A 22,443-nucleotide genomic window follows, 5' to 3' on the forward strand; every position below is an offset into this window, starting at 1 on the left:
CACAACTATGAAGGATTTTCATATTAATGGAATGCATGCATTCATTATACAAAGTATTACATAATACATATATCTCAAGATATATAAAATATATTTCTGTTGAATTAACAAAAATAAACAATTAGTGAAAATACAAATTAATTATATAAATATTAATTACGTGAAAATTTTATTATTATATATATAAAATTTTCTCTTACAAAATTAATTTAATTTCGCTTCATTAAAAAAAAAATCTTTTTTTTTTTTGTGTGAATGACCAACTATGTATTCTTCATATAATTAGTCGTTTTATTTTCCAAAAAGGTTAATAAAGCCTTTTGTTAACCACTATTCAAATATTTCTCATTAATTCAATCTATTTCAAATTAGTTTAATTTTCAACTTAAAAATAATATCATACCTTCTATCCATTGCTATGCCCTTAATTTCATTTTCTTTATCCCCAATTATTTTACTTTTACATTCTGATTCCAAATAGCGATAACATTATAATTAATACATCGTTTCTTGCTTTGTATACAAATATTCTTATTATGATCCTTCTATACACATTAATAACATTTACTTAATACCTTATTCCCAATAACATCAACTTCCTATTCTCATTATCTATTTTATATGTATCTATTTCCTTTGACCTATTTTAATTACCATCATAGATACCATATTTCTTAAACTATTTGTAAATTCCCTAAATGTTTCATTATGAGATACATTTTCTGTCATTCTATTTTTGACAATAACTGAAATATGTCCTTTTAGAACTATCTAAGGATCTATAGTTAGAAAGCCATTAGATTTTTTCATGCATAATCAACTTTTAGTATATATAAGGTTAATAAAAGGCTTTATTAACCTTTTTGGAAAATAAAAGGATTAGTTAAATGAAGAATACGAAGTTGGTCATGCACACACACAAAAAAAAAATATTGATGATTTCTTTTTTGTTTGTAATTTTTTTTTTAAAAAAAAGGTACAAAGATTGTAAGGAAAAAAATTTGATAAAAAAAAATGCAAAGATCGTCAGGAAAAAAATTGATTAAAAAATCAATTTTTTAAAATATTTGTTACTAATAAATAAATAAAAAAAAAAAAGAAAAAGAAAAGAATTTTTTTTTTAGGAAACGAAATAGTTTTTATGATGAATTTTATAAAAGAAAATTTTATACAAAATAACAATAAAATTTTCATGTAATTAATATTTATATAATTTTTTGTACTTGTCAATAATTGTTTATGTTTGTTAATTCAACAGCAATATATATTAATTGCTGAATGTAACTCACTACTAATAAACAAGTAATTTACAATTAATTAATAATGAATATTCAATAAGGATTTAAATTTTTAATAAAAATAAGGATTTTTATTAAAGTAAATAAATGCCTATTGAAATCAAAGAATGCTGAACGAAGTAGATTACGTAATTAAGGATCACTCATTCAAAGTATTTAAAAATATATATAAATATATCAAAACCGTAGAGGCAACTCTACATGCTCTTTATTAATTTGTTTGTTCAGTACTCTAATAAAGTCACCGAACACCCATTTAATAAATCAGTACTATAGCAAAGTCACCTAACACCCAGTTAATAAATCAATCATTCAAATATTTACACTTAAAGAAGTGATATCAAGGAAGACATTCAAAAAAATCGTTATTGTATATAGAACACATTGTGTGAAGAAAAATATATACCCTTTGAATAAATATTTCAAAGAAAGATTTAATTAGTAATAATGTTCCTCATGTTACACATGAAAAACATCGTATTTTATTATGTTTGCAATTGATTATGTATTCCCTGGTTTTATAAAATTATCGTCTAAAACTATTCCTCTAATGAGCACCATTTATTAAGTTCATTGATGAAAATAATTATGTAAAGAATTAAATAAAATCAAGGAAAATCTTCTAGTTGCAAAAAAGTTATTGATGTTAGCAATATTATTTCATTTGAATTGACAAAATATAAGAGAAATTACATGAGACATTGTAGTAGAAATATCTTATATAAATTTTATAGGTCCTTTTTATATGAACTAATTAAAATTGAAAATAGAAAATTAAAAAAAATACATATATATTATGGAAATAAAAAAATATTTTAATTCTAATTAAGGAACCAAATTATTAAGCAACAAAACATGTGAAATATATAAATCACTATTAATGAGTCTAATAAAAATAACAGAGGAGAATAAAGAAACAATTCCAAATTTTATGTATGAATTAATATGAAAAAGTTATTTCTATATCTGAAAAAAAATTTTTATTTTATTTTATAACATGATTGATATTAAAAATAGCAAATAAATGAAAGCATACCAAAAAAACATATTACTATATAGAAAGTTAATATACAAAAAACGAGTAATACCATTACTTTTCTCAAGATTATAGAGTATGGTTAATAAATAGTCTTATAAGTATATTTAAATTTTTAATAAGATAATATAGAATGTATTAAATATTTACTTGCGCATTTAAAGTATTTGAGGAAAATAAGAGCATTAATGTAATTATTCTTTCATTAGTTTACAAAAAATTCGAGCACTAGAATGAGAACGCTGTAACACGTATAATTAAATTATACTAAAAAATAAAGGGATTTTAAATATAATTTTTTTTATGATAGCATATTATTTTTATTAAGTGTTTTTGTAATACAGCAGGGAAAACTATGAAATTGATATTAAATGATTAATTTATAAAAAATGGTATACTATGACATATTTAATATAAAGTAAATTGTTTTTTTTTGTTATTTTATGTAATTATATAAGGAGTATTTATAATTATATGTAATAGCTAATATTTAGTATATTAAATAAGCAGATTTTTGTTTGCTTGCTCTGTGTGAATCTGATTATTTATTATAAAGAATATTAAAACAACTAATTAATAAATAATTTATTATGTTATTGAAACATAATAATTAATAGGATAAAATAAAAATTTTTTTTTTAAACTAATTTTATATTAAATTAAAAAATAATAAAAAAGGCTAATATAATATAAAATTTTAAATGTATATATTTATACATGAATATAAATTATTATAGATTACTTAAAAACGAAGCATTGCAATAAAATAAAAATTAAATATTGATATTAATAAGAAGAATAAATTAAACATACTGCATAATTATATTTTATTTTATTAAAATTAAATTTAACCCCTCATGAAAAGATGTTATATTTAATAAAATATAATTAGAAAAGATTTATATACTTATTTTAATTTTCATATATATTTTACATAATCTATAATCTTCTGTTAACTTTTTAAAAGTAATTTTTTTTTTTACAAATATTCTAAAAGAAAATATGATTGAATGCTGATTTATTAACTGGGTGTTCGGTTACTATTAGAGTACTTAACAAACCAATTAATAAAGAGCATATAGAGTTGCCTCTACTGTTTTGATGTATTTGTATATATTTTATATACTTTGAATGAGTGATCCTTAATTACCTAATCTACTTCATTCAGCATTCTTTAATTTCAATAAGCATTTATTTACTTTAATAAAAATCTTTATTTTTATTAAAAATTTAAATACTTATTGAACATTAATTATTAATTAATTGTAAATTATTAGTTTATTTGTTATGAGTTATATTCAGCATTTAATATATATTGCTGTTGATTAACAAACATAAACAATAATTTACAAATATCAAAAATTATACAAATATTAATTACATAAAAATTTTATTGTTATTTTGTATAAATTTTTCTTTTACAAAATTCATCACAAAAATTATTTCGTTTCCTAAAAAAAAAAATTCTTTTCTTTTTCTTTTTTTTTTTTTATTTATTTATTAGTAACGAATATTTTAAAAAATTGATTTTTTAATCAATTTTTTTTTCCTGGCGATCTTTGCATTTTTTTTTTTATCAAAATTTTTTCCTGACAGTCTTTGTTTTTTTTTTTAAAAAAAGTACAAACAAAAAAAATTCATCAATTTTTTTTTTGTGTATGTGTGCATGATCAACTACGTATTCTTGAGATAACTAGTCCTTTATTTTCCCAAAAAGGTTAAAAACTTTTATTAACAAAATGCTAACTTTATTAAGAATATATTATAATTATTTATTTAAATATTTTTTTTTAAAATAATATAAATATTTTAATTTATTTTGTTCATAAAAATATTAAATTTTATTATAAGAAAAGTTTAATATTTCCTAAATAAAACTCATTAAAATAGTAAAAAGAGTTTACATTTATCACATTTTTACTGTTCCTTTTTATAAAATTAAAGTAATTCATATATCATTATACTATTCTCTTTAAAAAAAAAAAAAAAAAAATAAAGCAAATTAGAATTTTAACATATATAGATTTAGAATAAGTAAAAAGTACCATGTTTGACATTTAAATTATGCTAAAATTAAATCTTGTTTGTTTTTTATTAGAATATATTTTTTAAAGATTTAAAATTTAATGTTTTATTCTTATGAAATTTATATATTCATTGAAAGGAAAAAATACAACTAAAAAATCATAAATTTAAAAGTTTTAATGATTATTAAATAATTCTTATTAAATTTAGTTAACCATAAAAAAAAAATATGTATATGTATTATATTTAACCTTTAAATATAAAAAGAAATTTATGTATTTTTTAATTTTATGTAATCAAAATTAAAAGAATTTTATAGTTTTAAATTATAAAATATGCGTATTAACTAAATAGAAACTAAAAAATATTAAGAGAATTATAAAATATCTTACTATTTTAATTTAAATAAAAAAATGTTTTGTTTTATATAATGAACAGATTTATCCAATTTTTTATAGAAAATCTAAATAAAAATTTTTTTTTAGTGTAAAATTAGGAATCCAAAATGAAATTTCATTATAGATAATTCATTATTTTTAAATATCTTTTAAAAATATAAATAATTAAACAAATTTCAAATGAAAATTCATTTGTTTTTACTATATCATTTTTATTTTTTGGTAATATTATTTTAAATAAATAAAAAAAAAAAACGTTTTATTATTTTTTTTTTTTTTGATTTTTTATAGATCACAATAGTAGTATATATTTACTTTTGTTGCATTGATCCATATTATAACTCAAAGTATTTCATTTTTTCTTTTTTAAAAAAGAAATATTACATGTTCATAATAAATTTAATAATTTTTTATTATATTTTATCAGATATAAACTCAAATTTATAAGGCATATAGAAATACAATTAGTAAGAAATTTAGCGGAATTGTTTGATTTTAAAGATGAAGATATTATAAATTCTTCAGGTATTTCATTGAAAGATCTAGAATTATTATACAACAGAAGAGAATCAAATTATGAAAACACATTGGCTGAAGGATATGTTGGAGATTCAAGAAATTTATTTGTAAAATTAATAGATAATATATTTTTAAAAAATTATTACAAGTACTTAGAAAAAGATAAAAAGCTTATTAGATCTATATATAACACATTAGATGCTACAATCTACGAAGTGTTAAATTTTTTAAGAAACTCATTTGATGATGCAAAAGATCATATAAATATGGTATTTCAGGAACTTAACTCTTCTGATAAATCTGAATTACTCAGATTTAATGACGTAAAAATTACCCTAAATCACAATGGAGATAACATTGATCTATTAATTAATGAACAAAACGTATATGAATACTTAGAACAGTTAAAATTAAGTGGAGAGTTTCATTTAAAGTTAGAAAATTCCTTTGAGTATTTTAGCAAATTGAATGAAAAAAATGATATATTTTTTTCTAAACTTAGTAATAGTATTTTTAATTACAGAGATTATACTTTTGATTATTTTAATTTACGTATAAATAAATTTCCTCTTAAATATGTTAATGGTGATGATTCCGATATCATTGATTATTATAGATATGGAATGAAAAATATTTTTAATGAATTTACTAATTCCATATTTTTATTTAATAAAGAAAGATTTACTACAGTTATTTCTATAAAAGAAAATGTTAATGAATTTAATGACTTAATTAATATTATGATTAGAGAATTAAATCGTACAATAGAAGAAAAAACACATAAATTATTTATTGTACTAAATAAAATATTAAATGGAGACATAAAATGTATAATATCATTTATTGCATACATACTTGAAGTAAGTCTTTCAAAAAATAAGTTTAAATTAGATAAAATTAAAGAAGAATATAATGAGAAGTTATTTCAACATAAAATTTTAAATAAAATATATTATTTACTTTTACAAGAAAAAGAAGAGATAAAAGAATCCTTAGTTGAATTTAAAACCTATATAAATGATATTTTTGGTTTCGATGTGAATAGTACGGGTATTAGATCATTAGTAAGCAAGCTTTATGGATCGATTGATATAAAACGGACCCTAGAAATATTTGAAGATATTGTATTCTCATTATTATGTAAGAGACAAATTAATGAGTATGCAAATTTTATAGAATTACTTAAAAATGAATCAAAAAATAGAAGGTTAGATAAAGAAAATTTTATAGGTACCCAAGGAAGAATAAATGAAGAAGTTTTGTTTGTTCCAAAAAATAAATCTGAAAATTTAATATTAAAATATGCTGAAATTTATGAAAGAAATAGTATTATTAATAATATTAAGCATTTCTGTATATATTTACCTTCAGCACTAATGGACTTGAATGAAGGAATACGTAAATTTATTATCTTTAGATTCTTAATATATTCGTTAAATAATGAGTTGAATAAATCAGAAAAACTTTATTTCAGTTCTAAAATAAAAAAATTATTGAACAAAAATGTTATATTATATTTTCTCTATGACATTATGAACTTTGAAAGTAGTTATGAAAAAAAATATATACTTATAGAGATTTAAGTTGAAAAAAATAGTATTTAAAAATAAATAAAAATATTACATTATTATAATTACTTTTAAAACATTCACTTTTTTTTTCATTCTGTTTTTGATTTATCAATTTGATATTTAATTAGATGTGAAGTACACTAAACTGTCAAGTTAATACATAGAAGGTAAGGTTACTTATACTATTTTATTTATTATAAAAATAAATATTGTATATAATATATGATCATAATTTAATTATATAACATATAACAAATAATTTACGTTACATTAAATTTAAAATTCCTTAATCAATTTTATGTTAATTAAATAGTTTATTATTCTTAGTTCTCTAAAATTTTATAATAGCGTCAATATTGTTTAATAAAAATCATTAAATAGTTGTGTTAAAGCTTAAATATTTTATTACAAGTATTCAAAATATGATACACATTTATCCTTAATAAGTGTTACTCTTTTCTTGATAAAATTTATTTCTTTTTATAATTGGTTATTCATTATTAATTCAAAAAAAAAAAAAAATTTATTATTTATTTTACGTTCTTTACGAATTTCTGAAATAACTTATGTGCTACATAATATCTTAAAAAAAAAAAATATGAATATAAAGTACATAGTCTATAAATAATACTACATACCTCTTTTACACAATATTTAGATGAATAAATACAATAAAAATATTTTATTTTGTGTATGTTATATCGTGCATATGTGCAATAATAAATGTGTACATTAAAAAAAAAAAGAAAGTAATAAAAAAAAATATTATCCTATAACTCTCTTTTTTTTATGTCTGTGTTATATTCCCCAAAAAAAATTATTATTATTATTTATTTATTTTTTTTTTAGTGTACTCACTTTTAGTGCCATTATATATTTTTTTATCTTAATTCATGTACTTTTTGAATGATTATTTTGTCATACGAGTTTATCATGGCACATTTTCCCCACAACTTAGTATGCACAAAATAAAATGTTTTTATTCTATTTATTAATCTAAATATTATACAAAAGAAGCTTATAATATTTTTGTGCACAATATTCTATCATCTTAAGTAAAATAATGGCATTATTTTATTTTATTCTAAGTTGTCTTACAGTTTCGAGTCCTTTTTGTATTTCTCGTTTATCTTATTGTTTCCATTGTCATTTAATTTATATGGTATTGTAATATTTATTTTATATATATCAGAATGGTTTTCAAAATCTAATTTATAAGTTCAGGCTTTTTCTTATTATTTTCAATAACTTGTATCAAATTTCTTAAATGAACCTCATATATTTCTTTAGATTTATTACCTAATAGTTTAGTTTTATGAAGTAAAATTTGAGTCTCTTTACATCATAGGATATATGCATATCTATTAATATCCCATTTTCTATTATAATTACTATATATGATAAAGACAGATAAGGTTTATATTGTTTATTGCCACTTTAATGTTAATATTGGTACGTTTGACAGTTTGATAACTTGTGTAAAATAATATTACCAACATTAATATATTTATATGCTACTAATGGTTTTTTCTTTAATATATGTAAGTCTTCACACACATTCATTTATTGTTTAAATAAGCTGTTTTCTTTTCTCAAATATTTTCAGATAATAATATTGAAAAACGAAAACATATACAATCCATTCAGATCAAAGCAAAATATGTTATTTCTCCTAGATACTGTGTGGTGTATAATTATATATCAATACTACATTTCTCACCATTTTTTCAACATATATATCTTTTTCCGCATATATGATCTTAAGTATGTAATAAGACTTTTATGAGAGCTTTCATTAATATATTTTCTTCAGAATAATGAGCACATTTATGGAACATTTTTATTTATAATTATTCTGTAACATATTTTTGAAAATTTGTCTTCATAACTAGAATTACAATTAATAATAATACTTCTAGGTCATCCAAATATAGGAACCCAAGTGCTTCTCATCATAAAGATTGCATCAATGAAAGTAGGTATCCTTCTAATAAAACTAATTAGTATAAACCACGCATAATGATCTATTGCTACCTGAATATAATATTTTTCTTTTTTCTATGTTTTAGATCCCATAATATCTAACGAATCCATATCAGAATGGGTTTTGATAATACCTAATTATTATTAGATTTAAACCTTACATTATTCATTGCTTGATAAACTAAAAAATTTGTAACATATATTTCAATATATAGATTAATATTAGGCCATCAAATACATCTCTGTATTTTCTTTAAATTTCTAATGATTCTGCAATGCTCGATAAATTTACTACTATGAAACTAGTCTATCAATTGAGCCATATATATTTATGATATATATAACTTTCCTGTTTTACTGTTAATAGAAGAACCATTTCTCCATATTGCATCTCTTAGAATATTATCCTTTCCTTCTAACATTGTGTCACATATTTATTGATAAAATGGAACAACATATATATTTTTTTATGAATAACTTTGTGTTAAATATTAATTTATTGATTAATCATTCATTGACTTCGATATCGCTAAACTAGCAAATTAACAAAGAGTATGTAGAGTAAAATCTTTTTAATTCATTTTTATCAAACTGAAATATTAAGAAAATTATTAACTTTTGTTGATGAATATTATGTATTAATTATATTTTTTGACTAATACTTTAGTTAATTTATAAATTACTCTATGTACCATATTTAGCATTACATTTTTAATCTTTAGCCAAAAAAACATGTGCATCATCATCTTCTCAATAAAAAAACTTTTTTAAAAAAAAAAAATATATATATATATATTTTAATTGTAAGTTAACATAAAAAATATATAATAAAATATATCTAAATTTTTTTTTAATACACTTACTTTTAATGCAAATATTTTTTTTTAGTGTATGAGTGATTTACTAATTATATATTTAGTTACTTTGCTAGAGTATTGAAAAAATAGATTAATAAAAAGCATGAAGAGTTTCCTCTACTAAGTTAATGAATTTAAGTACAATTTTAATGCTACTAACTAATAAACTGTATTTATATAGTCTACTTGATTGATCATTTGTTACTTTTAAGATACATTTATTTACTTTAATAAAAATCACTATTTTTATTAAAAATTTATATCCTCAATGATTATTGATTTTTAATTAATTTTATTCTACTTATTATAAACGATTTTTAGAAAATAAAGTATATTAATTCCAAGTTAACAAACATGAATAATTAGTGAAATACAAATTAAATTATATAAATGTTACATAATGCAAAATTTTTATTATTGTTAATATAAAAATTTTTTATATAAATTTAAACAAAATATACTACAAGAAACTTATCTGTAAAAAACTCTTCTTTTGTAATTTTTTCTCCATTTAAATCATTTTAAAAAAAGTAAATGTACTTTTTTATGTATTTTAAATTTACAAAAAGAAAATATGTAACTAATATTTTTTCTTTTTTATCTAACGCTTTAATGGTTATGTGTTTTCCATGTATCAAGTTGTTTCCACCATCAAAAAGGTTAATAACTTCTTTTACTAACCAATACACTAAAAAAAAAAATTAAATAAATAATAATTTTTTTTTGCGTGCGTATTTACAATTAAAAAAAAAATATATAATAAATATATATATTTTTTTAGGCATGTGATACTGACATAAAAGATATATTATGATAACATTTTTTTTTATCATTAAAAAAAATATTAATTTCTTTTTTTTTTTGGGATGAAATACGAATTAGTATGTAGTATATACTTTTTTTTTTAGTTAAAACCAATATTGAGGAAATTATATTTCGGAATGTCGTATATAGGCTCAAAAAAAAAAAAATTAATCAATAAATTGCATTTTATTTTGACAAATAAAAATAAAAACCTTAAATTTAAATTAAATTAAGTTTACATTAAATGTTTTTTATTAATTTTTTTGTTCTGTATTAGCAAATTCATTAAATTAGTAATTGATAAATCACATGGATAACTATTTATTTTTCATACAGTTATTACTTTTTATTACTAAAAAGGTTAATGATTCTTTTTATTAACCAAAAACCTATATTTATTTAAATAAAAATGTGTTAAAGTAATATCTTTATTATCCTTAATATATTAGTTAATTTGTAAGAGGTACTTATCTTATTTAATAAAATTTTCTCCTTATCTTTATTAAAAAATAAATACTCAAATAAAAAAAAAATAATTATGAAAAAATATTATTAATTCTTTATGGAATTATTATTTTCCAAATAATAAACACCTGTTTAATTAAAATAATAAAGTACTGATCTATGAGTAGTTTTATCTATATATTTTAAATGATATTTAAATGAATAAAATGAGTAAAAAAATTTCTATTTATGCGTATTAAAATTCAGATGAATTATATACACATAAAGGTGCATACTAAAAAAAAAAAAATATTGCACTAAAAGTAAATACTCAAAAAAAATTAAATACACTATATATTTTTTTTTTTTTTTTTGTGTCTATACTTACAAAAATTAAATATATACTTTTTTTGGGGGTCTATGCTCTCACTTCAAAATAGAATAATTTTTTTTTGGCATATAAATGATGTATAATGTATACTTTTTATTTAGTGAAATATTAAAAATATAACATTAAAAAAATAATATTTAAAGAGTTTTTTGTAAATTAACTAAATAGTGATTAATGAATGTAATAAAAATTTTATATTAATTAATAAAAGTAAGTTATTTTTGTAGCACTGATTTTGTATATTATATGAAATAAGCAAAGTTTTCCCTGTACACTTTATTAATTTGTATTTTCAGCATTAGTAAAGCTATGGAACGAGCAGTTATCAAATTACTTGGAGACAACAGTAGGGATATCAAATCTAACACAAGCAGAACTACCAATGAATTAAAAATTTCAAACAATGTAAAAAAAAATAAACAACCTTGAATTAAGAATATTTCAGGATGTGTTTCTTTTCACAAATATTATGTATTCAAAATAAAAAACCATAATGAAACGTCTATAATTAAACGATCGGAAGGAATACCAAAGTTAGATGAAAAATCATTAAGGAATAATTTTCGATGGTTTGCAGATTTTGAAAATAAAATAAAAATGTGAGGATTATCCGGAAAAGAAACATGTATGATACTTAAGTCTATGATAGCTCCAACGCATAAATAAGAGATTGTGGAAATAACTACTAATGAAGATATAACTAATATATTACAACTGCAGGTAATATTGACAAGATCTTTGTTTATTAATAAAGAAGAAAGATACGAATTAATGGAAGAAATAATAAATGAAGATAAGAAACTTACTGTAATAGAGGCTACTGATTCTTTTATTAGTGATTGTAGAACATACTCTTAAAGTCGTTTATATATGGAGAAATATAATAGCTTAACAAGTATAAACCTTTGAAGGAATCAAAAAAGTCTAAATCCACTTAGCATCAGAAATAGTATCCTAGTAAGTTACCAGTGAATGAGACTTTTATGGTTAATATGAAAAGTCTAGTATAACTGGAATCAATGACAAAAAGTGAAAATAAATTAAGGACTGTAGACATATATAAACTCGATAAAGCGAATAATAAAGAATTGAACATTATTAAAAATATAATATTAAATAAATGTTATTATTGTGGAGAAAAAGGCCAACTTATAAAGGGTTGTATACATCACAAGAAAAAATGAAGTAATTATAATATGACAAAACACTTAAAGTCTGGTTAATAAAAGACTTTATTAACCTTTTTGGAAAATAAAAGCACTAGTTAAATGAAGAATACTAAGTTGGTTATGCACACACAAAAAAAAAAAAAATTGATGATCAATTTTTTTTGTTTGAACTTTTTTTTAAAAAAAAAAGTACAAAGAGTGTCAGGAAAAAATTGATAAAAAAAAAAATAATTTGGAAAAAGATTTCTTACTAATAAATAAATAAATAAAAAAATAAAAAAAAAAAAAAAGGAAAATTTTTTTTTTTTTTTGGAATGAAATATGATTTTGATGAATATTGTAAAAGAAAATTTTATACATATAACAATAAAATTTTCATGTAATTAATATTTATATAATTTTTTGTATTTGTCAATAATTGTTTATGTTTTTTAATTCAACAGAAATATATATTAATTGCTGAATGTTATCATAACTGATAAACTAGTAATTTACAATTAATTAATAATAAATGTTCAATAAGGATTTAAATATTTAATAAAAATAAGGATTTTTATTAAAGTAAATAAATGCCTATTGAAAGTAAAGAATGTTGAACGAAATAGAGCACATAGTTAAGAGTTACTCGTTCAAAGCATATAAAATACATGTAGATACAACAAAATCGTAGAGACAAACTCTATATGCTCTTTATTAATTTTTTTGTTCAGTACTCTAGAAAAGTCACCGAACACCCAGTTAATAAATCACTAATATAGATAAAAGAATTTCTAATACTATGGATGTAACTTTTCATCAAAAAGTACCTGGATTTCTATTTTAGGACATCATTCAATATGTAAAATTATAGAACTATTTTTAGTTGCAATATGAATATTATTAAATAGTTAAAATTTTATTTTTTTTTGGTATGATATCCAGAAAAAATATGCGTACTGAAATAATTACACATAGCATAGGAATTTTAAGTAACTCATTCATAACAAATACGTATATTTAATTGTATGTTTTGGAATTTAATCCTTAAATAATATTACCGATATATTTTTTATAGTATTTAGATGAATAAATAGATTAAAAACATTTTATCTTGTGCATGCTGAATCACAGGGACAATGCGTAATAATAAATGAGCACACTAAAATAGTTACTCAAAAAGCATGTATACTAAAAAAAAATATATGCATATATTTACATTAAAAGTAAGAATACTAAAGCAAGAAAAAATTTAAATACATAATAATTTTTTTTTTGTGTGTGTATCTACAATTTAAGAATAAATATATAATATATTTTTTTTTTTGCATATAACGTTAACGTAAATATTTTATGATAATATTTTTTTTATTATCTTCTTTTTTTTTATTATTAAAAAAAAAGTATAATCATAAAGTAAAAAGTTTTTTTTTTTTTTTTTTTAAAGGATGTATTCAAATTACTATGGAATATATATTTTTTTTAAGTTAAAATGTAATATTAAGGAAATCAAATTTTGGAGTGTCGAATAAATAAAAAAAAAGCAATTAACTAATTAGTATTTGGTGTTTATTAATAAAAATAATAATTTTAAATTTAAATCTTAATTAAATTAAAATTAAATCAAGTAGAGTTTATTCCACATTCTCTTTTCTAATTTGTTTTATGCTAGCAAAGTCATTGAACAGGCTTTTAATAAATTATTATGTTCATGATAATTTTTTATTATTTTTTTATAGTTACTTATTAAAAAAATATATTTCTTTTTAATTCTTGTTTTTTAACAAAATGATTATATGCTTTATGAATAATGCATAACATAAGCCATAATGAAATTGCATAATTCTTATGTAGTATCATTTGAATAGTTCATATGATTTCTCAAGTGTAAAATAATAAAGTTAATATTATGAGATAAATTGTTATAAAGTCATGTAAATATGGCAACATTTACTTAAAAGGAAAATTTAATTTTCGTTATATTAAGTAATTTAAATTATGAAAAATTGATAAGTATTTGTAACATAATTAATATTTTGATAAATATAATACAAAAAGGCCTCTATATGTGTTCTTTAATAACATGACTATATAAAGCACTATAAAGTCTTTGATTGCTTAGTTTATAAAAAATATTTCCATAAAATATTCTTTTATGTTGTAGTTTTATTTACACTAATCAAGAATTTCAAGATTATATTACTAAATAATTACAAATAAAATTATATCATTCAAATATTTATTCTTAAAGAAGTGATATCAAGGAAGGTTTTCATAAAAATTTTTCTTATATATGGAAAACTCTGTGTGAATAAAAATATACACCCTTTAAATAAATATTTCAAAGTATAGATTTAATTAGTAATAATGTACCTCATGTCACATGTGAAATACATCGTATTTTTTTATGTTTGCAATTGATTGTGTATTCCCTGGTTTTATAAAATTATCGTCTAAAACTATTCCTGAAATGAGAACCATTTATTAAGTTCATTGATGAAAATAATTATGTAAAGAATTAAATAAAATCAAGGAAAATCTACTAGTTACAAAAAAGGTTATTGATATTAGCAATATTATTCCATTTGAATTAACAAAATATGAGAGAAATTACATGAGACCTTGTAATAGAAATATCTGATATAAACTATATAGGTCCTTTTCATATGAACTAATTAAAATTTAAAGTCGAAAATTAAAAACAATACATATATATTAAGGAAATACAAAAATTTAAATTCTAATTAAAGAACAAAATTATTAAGCGATAAAACATGTGAAATATATAAAACACAATTAATGAGTCTAATAAAAGTCACAGAGGAAAATAAAGAAACAATTACAAATTTTATGTATGAATTAAAACGAAAAAGTTATTTCTATATCTGAAAAAATTTTTTATTTTATTTTATAACATGATTAATATTAAAAATAGCAATTAAATGAATGAATATCAAAAAAACATGCTACTATAAAGAAAGTTAAAGTACAAAAAACAAGGTAATACCATTATCTTTCTGAAGATTATAGAGTATGGTTAATAAATAGTCTTATAGTTATATTTAAATTTTTAATAAGATAAAAGAGAGTGTATTAAATATTTACTTGCGCATGTAAAGTATTTGAGGAATATAAGAGCATTAATGTAATTATTCTTTCATTAGTTTACAAAACATTCGAGCACTAGAATGAGAACGCTGTAATACGTATAATTAAATTATACTAAAAAATAAAAGAATTTTAAATATCATTTTTTTTATGATAGTATATTATATTCATTTAGTGTTTTTGTAATACAGTAGGGATACCTAAGAAATTGATATTAATTGATTAATATATAAAAATTAGTATACATTGTCATATTTAATATAAATAAATTGCTTTTTTTTGTTATTTTATGTAATTATATAAGGAGTATATATAATTATCTGTAATATTTAATATTTAGTAAATTTAATAATCAGATATTTGTTTTCTTATTTTGTGTGAATCTGATTATTTATTATAAAAAAATATTAAAACAACTAATTAATAAATAATTCATTATGTGATTGAAACATTATAATTAATAAGATAAAATAAAATTTTTTTTTTAAACTCTTTTTACATAAAATTAAAAAACAATAAATAAGGCTAATATAATTATAAATTTCAAAAATATATATTTATAAATGAATATAAATTATTATATATATTATTTAAAAACAAAACATTGCGATAAAATAAAAATTAAATAATTGTGTTTATAAGAAGATTAAATTAAACATACTGTATAATCATATTTTTTTTTTTAATAAAATTAATTTCAAACCACGCATGAAAACATGTTATATTTAATAAAATATAATTAGAAAAGATTTATATATTTATTTTAATTTTCATATCTATTTAACATAACCTATAATCTTATGTAAACTTTTTAAAAGATATTTTCTCTCTTACAAACATTCTAAAAGGAAATATGATTAAATGATAACTTTATTAAGAATATATTATAATGTTTATTTAAATATATTTTTTTAAAAAAATATACATATTTTAATTTATTTTGTTCAAAAAATATTAAATTTTATTATAAGAAAAGTATAAAATTTTCTAAATAAAACATATTAAAATAGTAAAAGAAGTGTACATTTATCACTTTTTTACTGTTACTTTTTATATAATGTAAGTAATTCATATACCATAAGACTATGCTCTTCAAAAAAAAAGAAAAATAAAACAAATTAGAATTTTAACATATATAGATTTGGAATAAGCAAGAAGAACTATATTTGACATTTAAAGCATGCTAAAATTAAATCTTGTTTGTTTTTTATTAGAATATATTTTTTAATGAATTAAAATTTACTGTTTTATTTTTATGAAATTTATGTATTCATTGAAATGGAAAAATAAAACTAAAAAATCATAAATTTAAAAGTTTTAATAACTATTACATAATTCTTATTAAATGTAGTTAAATAGAAAAAAAAATATATATATGTATTATATTTAACCTTTAAATATAAAAAGAAATTTATGTATTTTTTAATTTTATGTAATCAAAATTAAAAGAATTTTATAGTTTTAAAATATAAAATATGCGTATTAATTAAATAGAAACTAAAAAATATTATGATAATTATAAAATATCTTACTATTTTAATTTAAATAGGAAAATGTTCTATTTTCTATAATGAACAGATTAATCTAGCATTTTATAGAATATTTAAATAAAAATTTTTTTTTAGTGTACAATTAGGAATCTGAAATGAAATTTCATTATAGATAATTCATTATTTTTAAATATCTTTTAAAAATATAAATAATTAAACAAATTTCAAATGAAAATTCATTTGTTTTTACTATATCATTTTTATTTTTTGGTAATATTATTTTGAATAAATAAAAAAAAAAAGTTTTATTATTTTTTTTTTTTTAATTTTTTATAGATCACAATAATAGTATATATTTACTTCTGTTGCATTCATCCATACTATAAATCAAAGAAGTATTTAATTTTTTTTTTGTTAAAAAAAAAAATATTACATATTCACAATAAATTTAAAAATTCTTTTTTATACTTTATCAGATATAAACTCAAATTTATAAGGCATATAGAAATACAATTAGTAAGATATTTAGCGGAATTATATGATTTTAAAGATGAGGATATTATAAATTCTTCAGGCCTTTCAATGAAAGATGTACAACTGTTATATAACACAAGAGAAGCAAAATATGAAAATACATTGGCTGAAGGCTATTTTGGAGATTCAAGAAATTTATTTGTAAAATTAATAGATAATATATTTTTTAAAAATTATCACAAGTACTTAGAAAAAGAGAAAAAGTATATTAGATCAATATATAACAGTTTAGAGACTACCAAATACGAAGTGTTAAATTTTTTAAAAAGCTCACTTGATGATGCAGAAGATCATATAAATACGGTATTTCAGGGTCTTATCGCTTCTGATAAATCTGAATTGTTAAGATTTGGTGATGTAGAAATCACCGTTAGCCACAATGGAGATAACATTGATCTATTAATTAATGAACAAGATGCACATGAATACTTAGAACGGATAAAATTTACTGGAGCGTTTCCTTTAATGTTAGAAAATTCCTTTGACTATTTTAGAAAATTGAATGAAAAGAATGATATATTTTTTTCTAGTCTTAGTAATGGCATTTTTAGTTACAAAATTTATACTATTATTTATTTTATATTTCGTAAAAATATATTTCCTCTTAAATATGTTCAAGGAGATAATTGTAATATCATTGATTACTATAGGTATGAAATGGAAAATATTTTTAAGGAATTTAATAATTCCATACTATTACTTAATAAAAAAAGATCTACAACAATTATTTCTATAAAAGAAAACGTTAATGAATTTAATGATTTATTTAATGGTATAAATAGAGCCTTAGATCGCACAATAGAGGATAAAACACATAAATTATTTAAGTTATTAAATAAAATATTAAATGGAGACATAAAATGTATAATATCATTTATTGCATACATACTTGAAATAAACCTTTCGAATAATAATTTTGAATTAGATAAATTGAAAGAAGAATATAATGAGATTTTATTTAAACATAGGATTTTAAATGAAATATATAATTTATTTTTACAAGAAAAAGAAGAGATAAAAGAATCCTTAGTTGAATTTAAAACCTATATAAAAGATATTTTTGGTTTCGATGTAAATAGTACGGGTATTAGATCATTAGTAAGCAAGCTTTATGGATCAATTGATATAGAAGATATAACAGAGATATTTGAAGTTATCGTATTCTCATTATTATGTAAGAAACAAATTAATGAATATGCAAATTTTATACAATTACTTAAAAATGAATCGAAAAATGGAAGGTTAGATAAAAAAAAATTTATAGGTACCCACGGAAGAATAAGGGAAAAAGTTTTATTAATTCCAAAAAATAAATCTGAAAATTTAATATTAAAATATGCTGAAATTTATGAAAGGAATAGTTTTATTAATAATATTAAGCGTTACCGTAGACAATTGTCTTCAGTACTACGGGACATGGATAGAGAATTACGTAAGTTTAAATTCTTTAGATTCATCATATATTCTTTAAATAATGAGTTGAATAAATCAGAAAAACTTTATTTCAGTTCTAAAAAAAAAAAATTATTGAACAAAAATGTTATATTATGTTTTCTCTATGACATTATAAACTTTGATAGTAGTTATGAAAAAAAATATAAATATACTCGTATTTAGAGATTTAAGTTGAAAAAAATAGTATTTACAAATAAAAAAAAATATATACATTATTATAATTACTTTTAAAATAATCATTTTTATTTTCCTTTTGTTTTTGATTTATTATTTTGATATTTAATTACATATGAAGTACACTAAACTGTCAAGTTAATACATAGAAGGTAAGGTTACTTATACTATTTTATTTATTATAAAAATAAATATTGTATATAATATATGATCATAATTTAATTATATAACATATAACAAATAATTTACGTTACATTAAATTTAAAATTCCTTAATCAATTTTATGTTAATTAAATAGTTTATTATTCTTAGTTCTCTAAAATTTTATAATAGCGTCAATATTGTTTAATAAAAATCATTAAATAGTTGTGTTAAAGCTTAAATATTTTATTACAAGTATTCAAAATATGATACACATTTATCCTTAATAAGTGTTACTCTTTTCTTGATAAAATTTATTCTTTTTATAATTGGTCATTCATTATTAAATCAAAAGAAAAAAATTTATTTTTTATTTTACGTTCTTTACGCATTTCTGAAATACCTTAAGTGCTTTTCGATAAAAGATATTATTCACCTTTTTAAATTTTTAATATAATAAAAAGGATTATTTATAAAAAGTTCCATGTACATTAAAGTTTTTTAAAAAGATGTGCATATGAACATACATATCTGAAGATTTTTGTGCAATGATAAATTTACAGAAATATGCACATTAAGATATGCATGACAATATATGTACAATAATATATGCATGTAAAAGTACATTAACATATTTTTTTTTCTTTTTTATTAATGAAAGAGTTTAGGTTTACTTTTTTTGTATAATTTTGGCAGGAAATTATTTAATTTTTTAATAAAGCATAATAATTTTTAAAAAAGCTATAAAATCATGTTTAAAAGTTTAATATAAATTAATACTGTGTTCTTTATATTTTATAGAATAATTATATAGTGCATATAATTACTTATAATAAGTGATTTTACATGAAAAATAACTATTATAGTTTAAAATAACTGTTCTTTATGGACTTTATAATATACTGATAAAGTATTCTAACATCCACTAAATAAATCACACGGATTTTTAAAATATAGATATATTTTTATTGTAAAATCAAAGAGCTAGATAAAATATCATTTATTGATCAATAATTAATTTTTTGCTTATTTATTTTTATACATATATTTCTTGTTTTTAAAGATATTATTGAATTTTTTTTAATATAATATAAATAATATCAAATTATCTATTTAATTTATTTTTATAGGTAATAACAAACTACACGCAATGTAACTATAATACTATTATTTATTTTTTCTATTTGCATATAAAGTAGTTTAAAAAAGGCAATATATCTTTTTACAGAAGCAATTTTTTACTATTGGTAAGGAAATTATTCTTGAAATTTTACATCATTATCATAATATAACTATGAAATAATAGGCTAAGTATATTAAAAACGTTGTTGAAATTATAAAAATTTAAGTAGTACAGTTAAATTAAATTTATGAAGAATGATATTGTTAATACTTTTTGCGCATATATTATTGATTAATTGATTATATTATATAAATTATATTTATGCGAAAAATAATTTCCGTTAACATACTTCATAATGAATCTATATTTAACAAAAAATGTCAAGATTCAGGTGAAATAGGGGCCAACTGTCAGTATATTAAAGAAAAGCGTAATAAGATTTATCTTAATATATTGACTATTTCAATAAAGTACAGTTTAAAATAATTTTATGTATTATAATAAAATGTATTTTTCTTTATAAAAATTGGTAGATCCTTTAAATACAATTTATAAAATTAAGTTATATATTTAGTTCATAATGAAAATTGAATTGGTTTTTATTTTTATTTTAGGAAGGTTTTATTTATGAAAACCTAATTTTAAATATTTAATTTATTTATATAATTCTTTTTATAAGTAATTCAACAGTCCTTGTAAGTCTTTATTTATATGATTTAATCATATAATATAATTTAAAGTTTACTTAGACTAAAAAAGAAATATGTTAAGTTTTATTAAAATTTACTAATAATGTTGGATTATTTTATTGAATTAAGGGAGCATTTAATATAATATTTTTGTGGAAATTTTAATTTTTATTATTTTTCCATCCAGTATTCGTTTCTTTTTTTAAACAAAATATTTTATTAAATTTATAGTGAAACAAATAATGAAAAAATAATACAAATTAGGTTATTTTAAAAAGTATAAAAAAAGCAAATTTAATTAATATAATATAAAGTAAGCTGAAACAGCTGCAATTATTTCTATTTTTTTGTATTAATCGTATGATAACCTTATATCCTTCATAATTTTATTTCATAATTATATTATGTAACAATAACATAACTAAAAAGTTAGTGTAAAATAAATAACAAAAACAAAAAAAAGGAAGAAATATTACGAAAAAAAGCAAAAAATATTATATTTTCCTTTAGTAAAAAATGAGTCAACAAAACAAAGAAAAAAGTGAGACGTATTTACAAAATTAAAAATAAAAAAGAGCATAAAAAATATTGTAAAGATAATTATGGATATAACTTTTTAGAATTTTTATAGTCATAATAGTATATTAAAACATAATTAAATTTACAATTATTCAATTCCCACATTATAAATTAAATAGAACAAAAAATGTAAAAAACAAATTATATTTATAATAATGAATTTAAATTTACTTTAAGATAAATGATATAAGTCAATTTCTAATAAATAACATTATGGAATTTTGTGAGTTTTCAACATAATGAATTTAAATATAACTTAAAATGTGCACATATAATATATTTGATAAAGCACATGAATTATGCACAAAAAAAAATTTTAATTCTATATTATTTTTTTTTGAGTTATCAAAAAACAAATATATAGCCTTAAAAATGGTTAAAATTTATATAAAGATTAAAATTTTTGATGAATAACAGTATATATGTGTGGTATAATTAGGTGTTTATGTATATAGACTATTTTAATTTAAGTAGTATTAGTGTTTTTATTAAAATATATGAACATTGTTATTAATTTTTAACATATTGAAAATAATAAAATATTTATTTAGTATAAATTAATTAATTAAAAAATTAGTATATAATAAAATATGAATTTTATGTTATCATTTAAAAAATCATTTTGATAATCTTTTTGAAATCATAACTTATAGTAACAAACTATACATGAACATTTAAT

General features: G+C 18.8%; 2 protein-coding genes across 2 annotated transcripts, besides 8 other annotated features; both read left to right on the forward strand.

Annotated features, from left to right (window-relative positions):
- Positions 1–368: 368 nt before the first annotated feature.
- Positions 369–834: a repeat region.
- A 166-nt stretch (positions 835–1,000) lies between these two features.
- Positions 1,001–1,565: a repeat region.
- Positions 1,566–1,675: 110 nt separating this feature from the next.
- Positions 1,676–2,431: a repeat region.
- A 904-nt stretch (positions 2,432–3,335) lies between these two features.
- Positions 3,336–3,917: a repeat region.
- Positions 3,918–4,937: 1,020 nt separating this feature from the next.
- Positions 4,938–6,859, forward strand: PGAL8A_00186300 (fam-f protein; the record flags this gene model as incomplete). The annotated part of the gene is made up of 3 exons (XM_028670547.1): positions 4,938–4,979; positions 5,049–5,104; positions 5,185–6,859. The coding sequence occupies 3 exons, from the start codon at positions 4,938–4,940 to the stop codon at positions 6,857–6,859; spliced, it is 1,773 nt and encodes a 590-aa protein (XP_028527288.1).
- Positions 6,860–7,935: 1,076 nt separating this feature from the next.
- Positions 7,936–9,301: a repeat region.
- A 425-nt stretch (positions 9,302–9,726) lies between these two features.
- Positions 9,727–10,137: a repeat region.
- Positions 10,138–11,600: 1,463 nt separating this feature from the next.
- Positions 11,601–13,244: a repeat region.
- A 1,390-nt stretch (positions 13,245–14,634) lies between these two features.
- Positions 14,635–15,523: a repeat region.
- A 1,774-nt stretch (positions 15,524–17,297) lies between these two features.
- PGAL8A_00186400 (fam-f protein) lies at positions 17,298–19,220 on the forward strand (the record flags this gene model as incomplete). Its single annotated transcript, XM_028670548.1, has 3 exons — positions 17,298–17,339; positions 17,406–17,464; positions 17,546–19,220. The coding sequence occupies 3 exons, from the start codon at positions 17,298–17,300 to the stop codon at positions 19,218–19,220; spliced, it is 1,776 nt and encodes a 591-aa protein (XP_028527289.1).
- Between the last annotated feature and the right edge of the window lie 3,223 nt (positions 19,221–22,443).

This window comes from Plasmodium gallinaceum, assembly GCF_900005855.1.
Source record: "Plasmodium gallinaceum strain 8A genome assembly, contig: PGAL8A_v1_70, whole genome shotgun sequence".
Lineage (NCBI taxonomy): Eukaryota > Apicomplexa > Aconoidasida > Haemosporida > Plasmodiidae > Plasmodium > Plasmodium gallinaceum.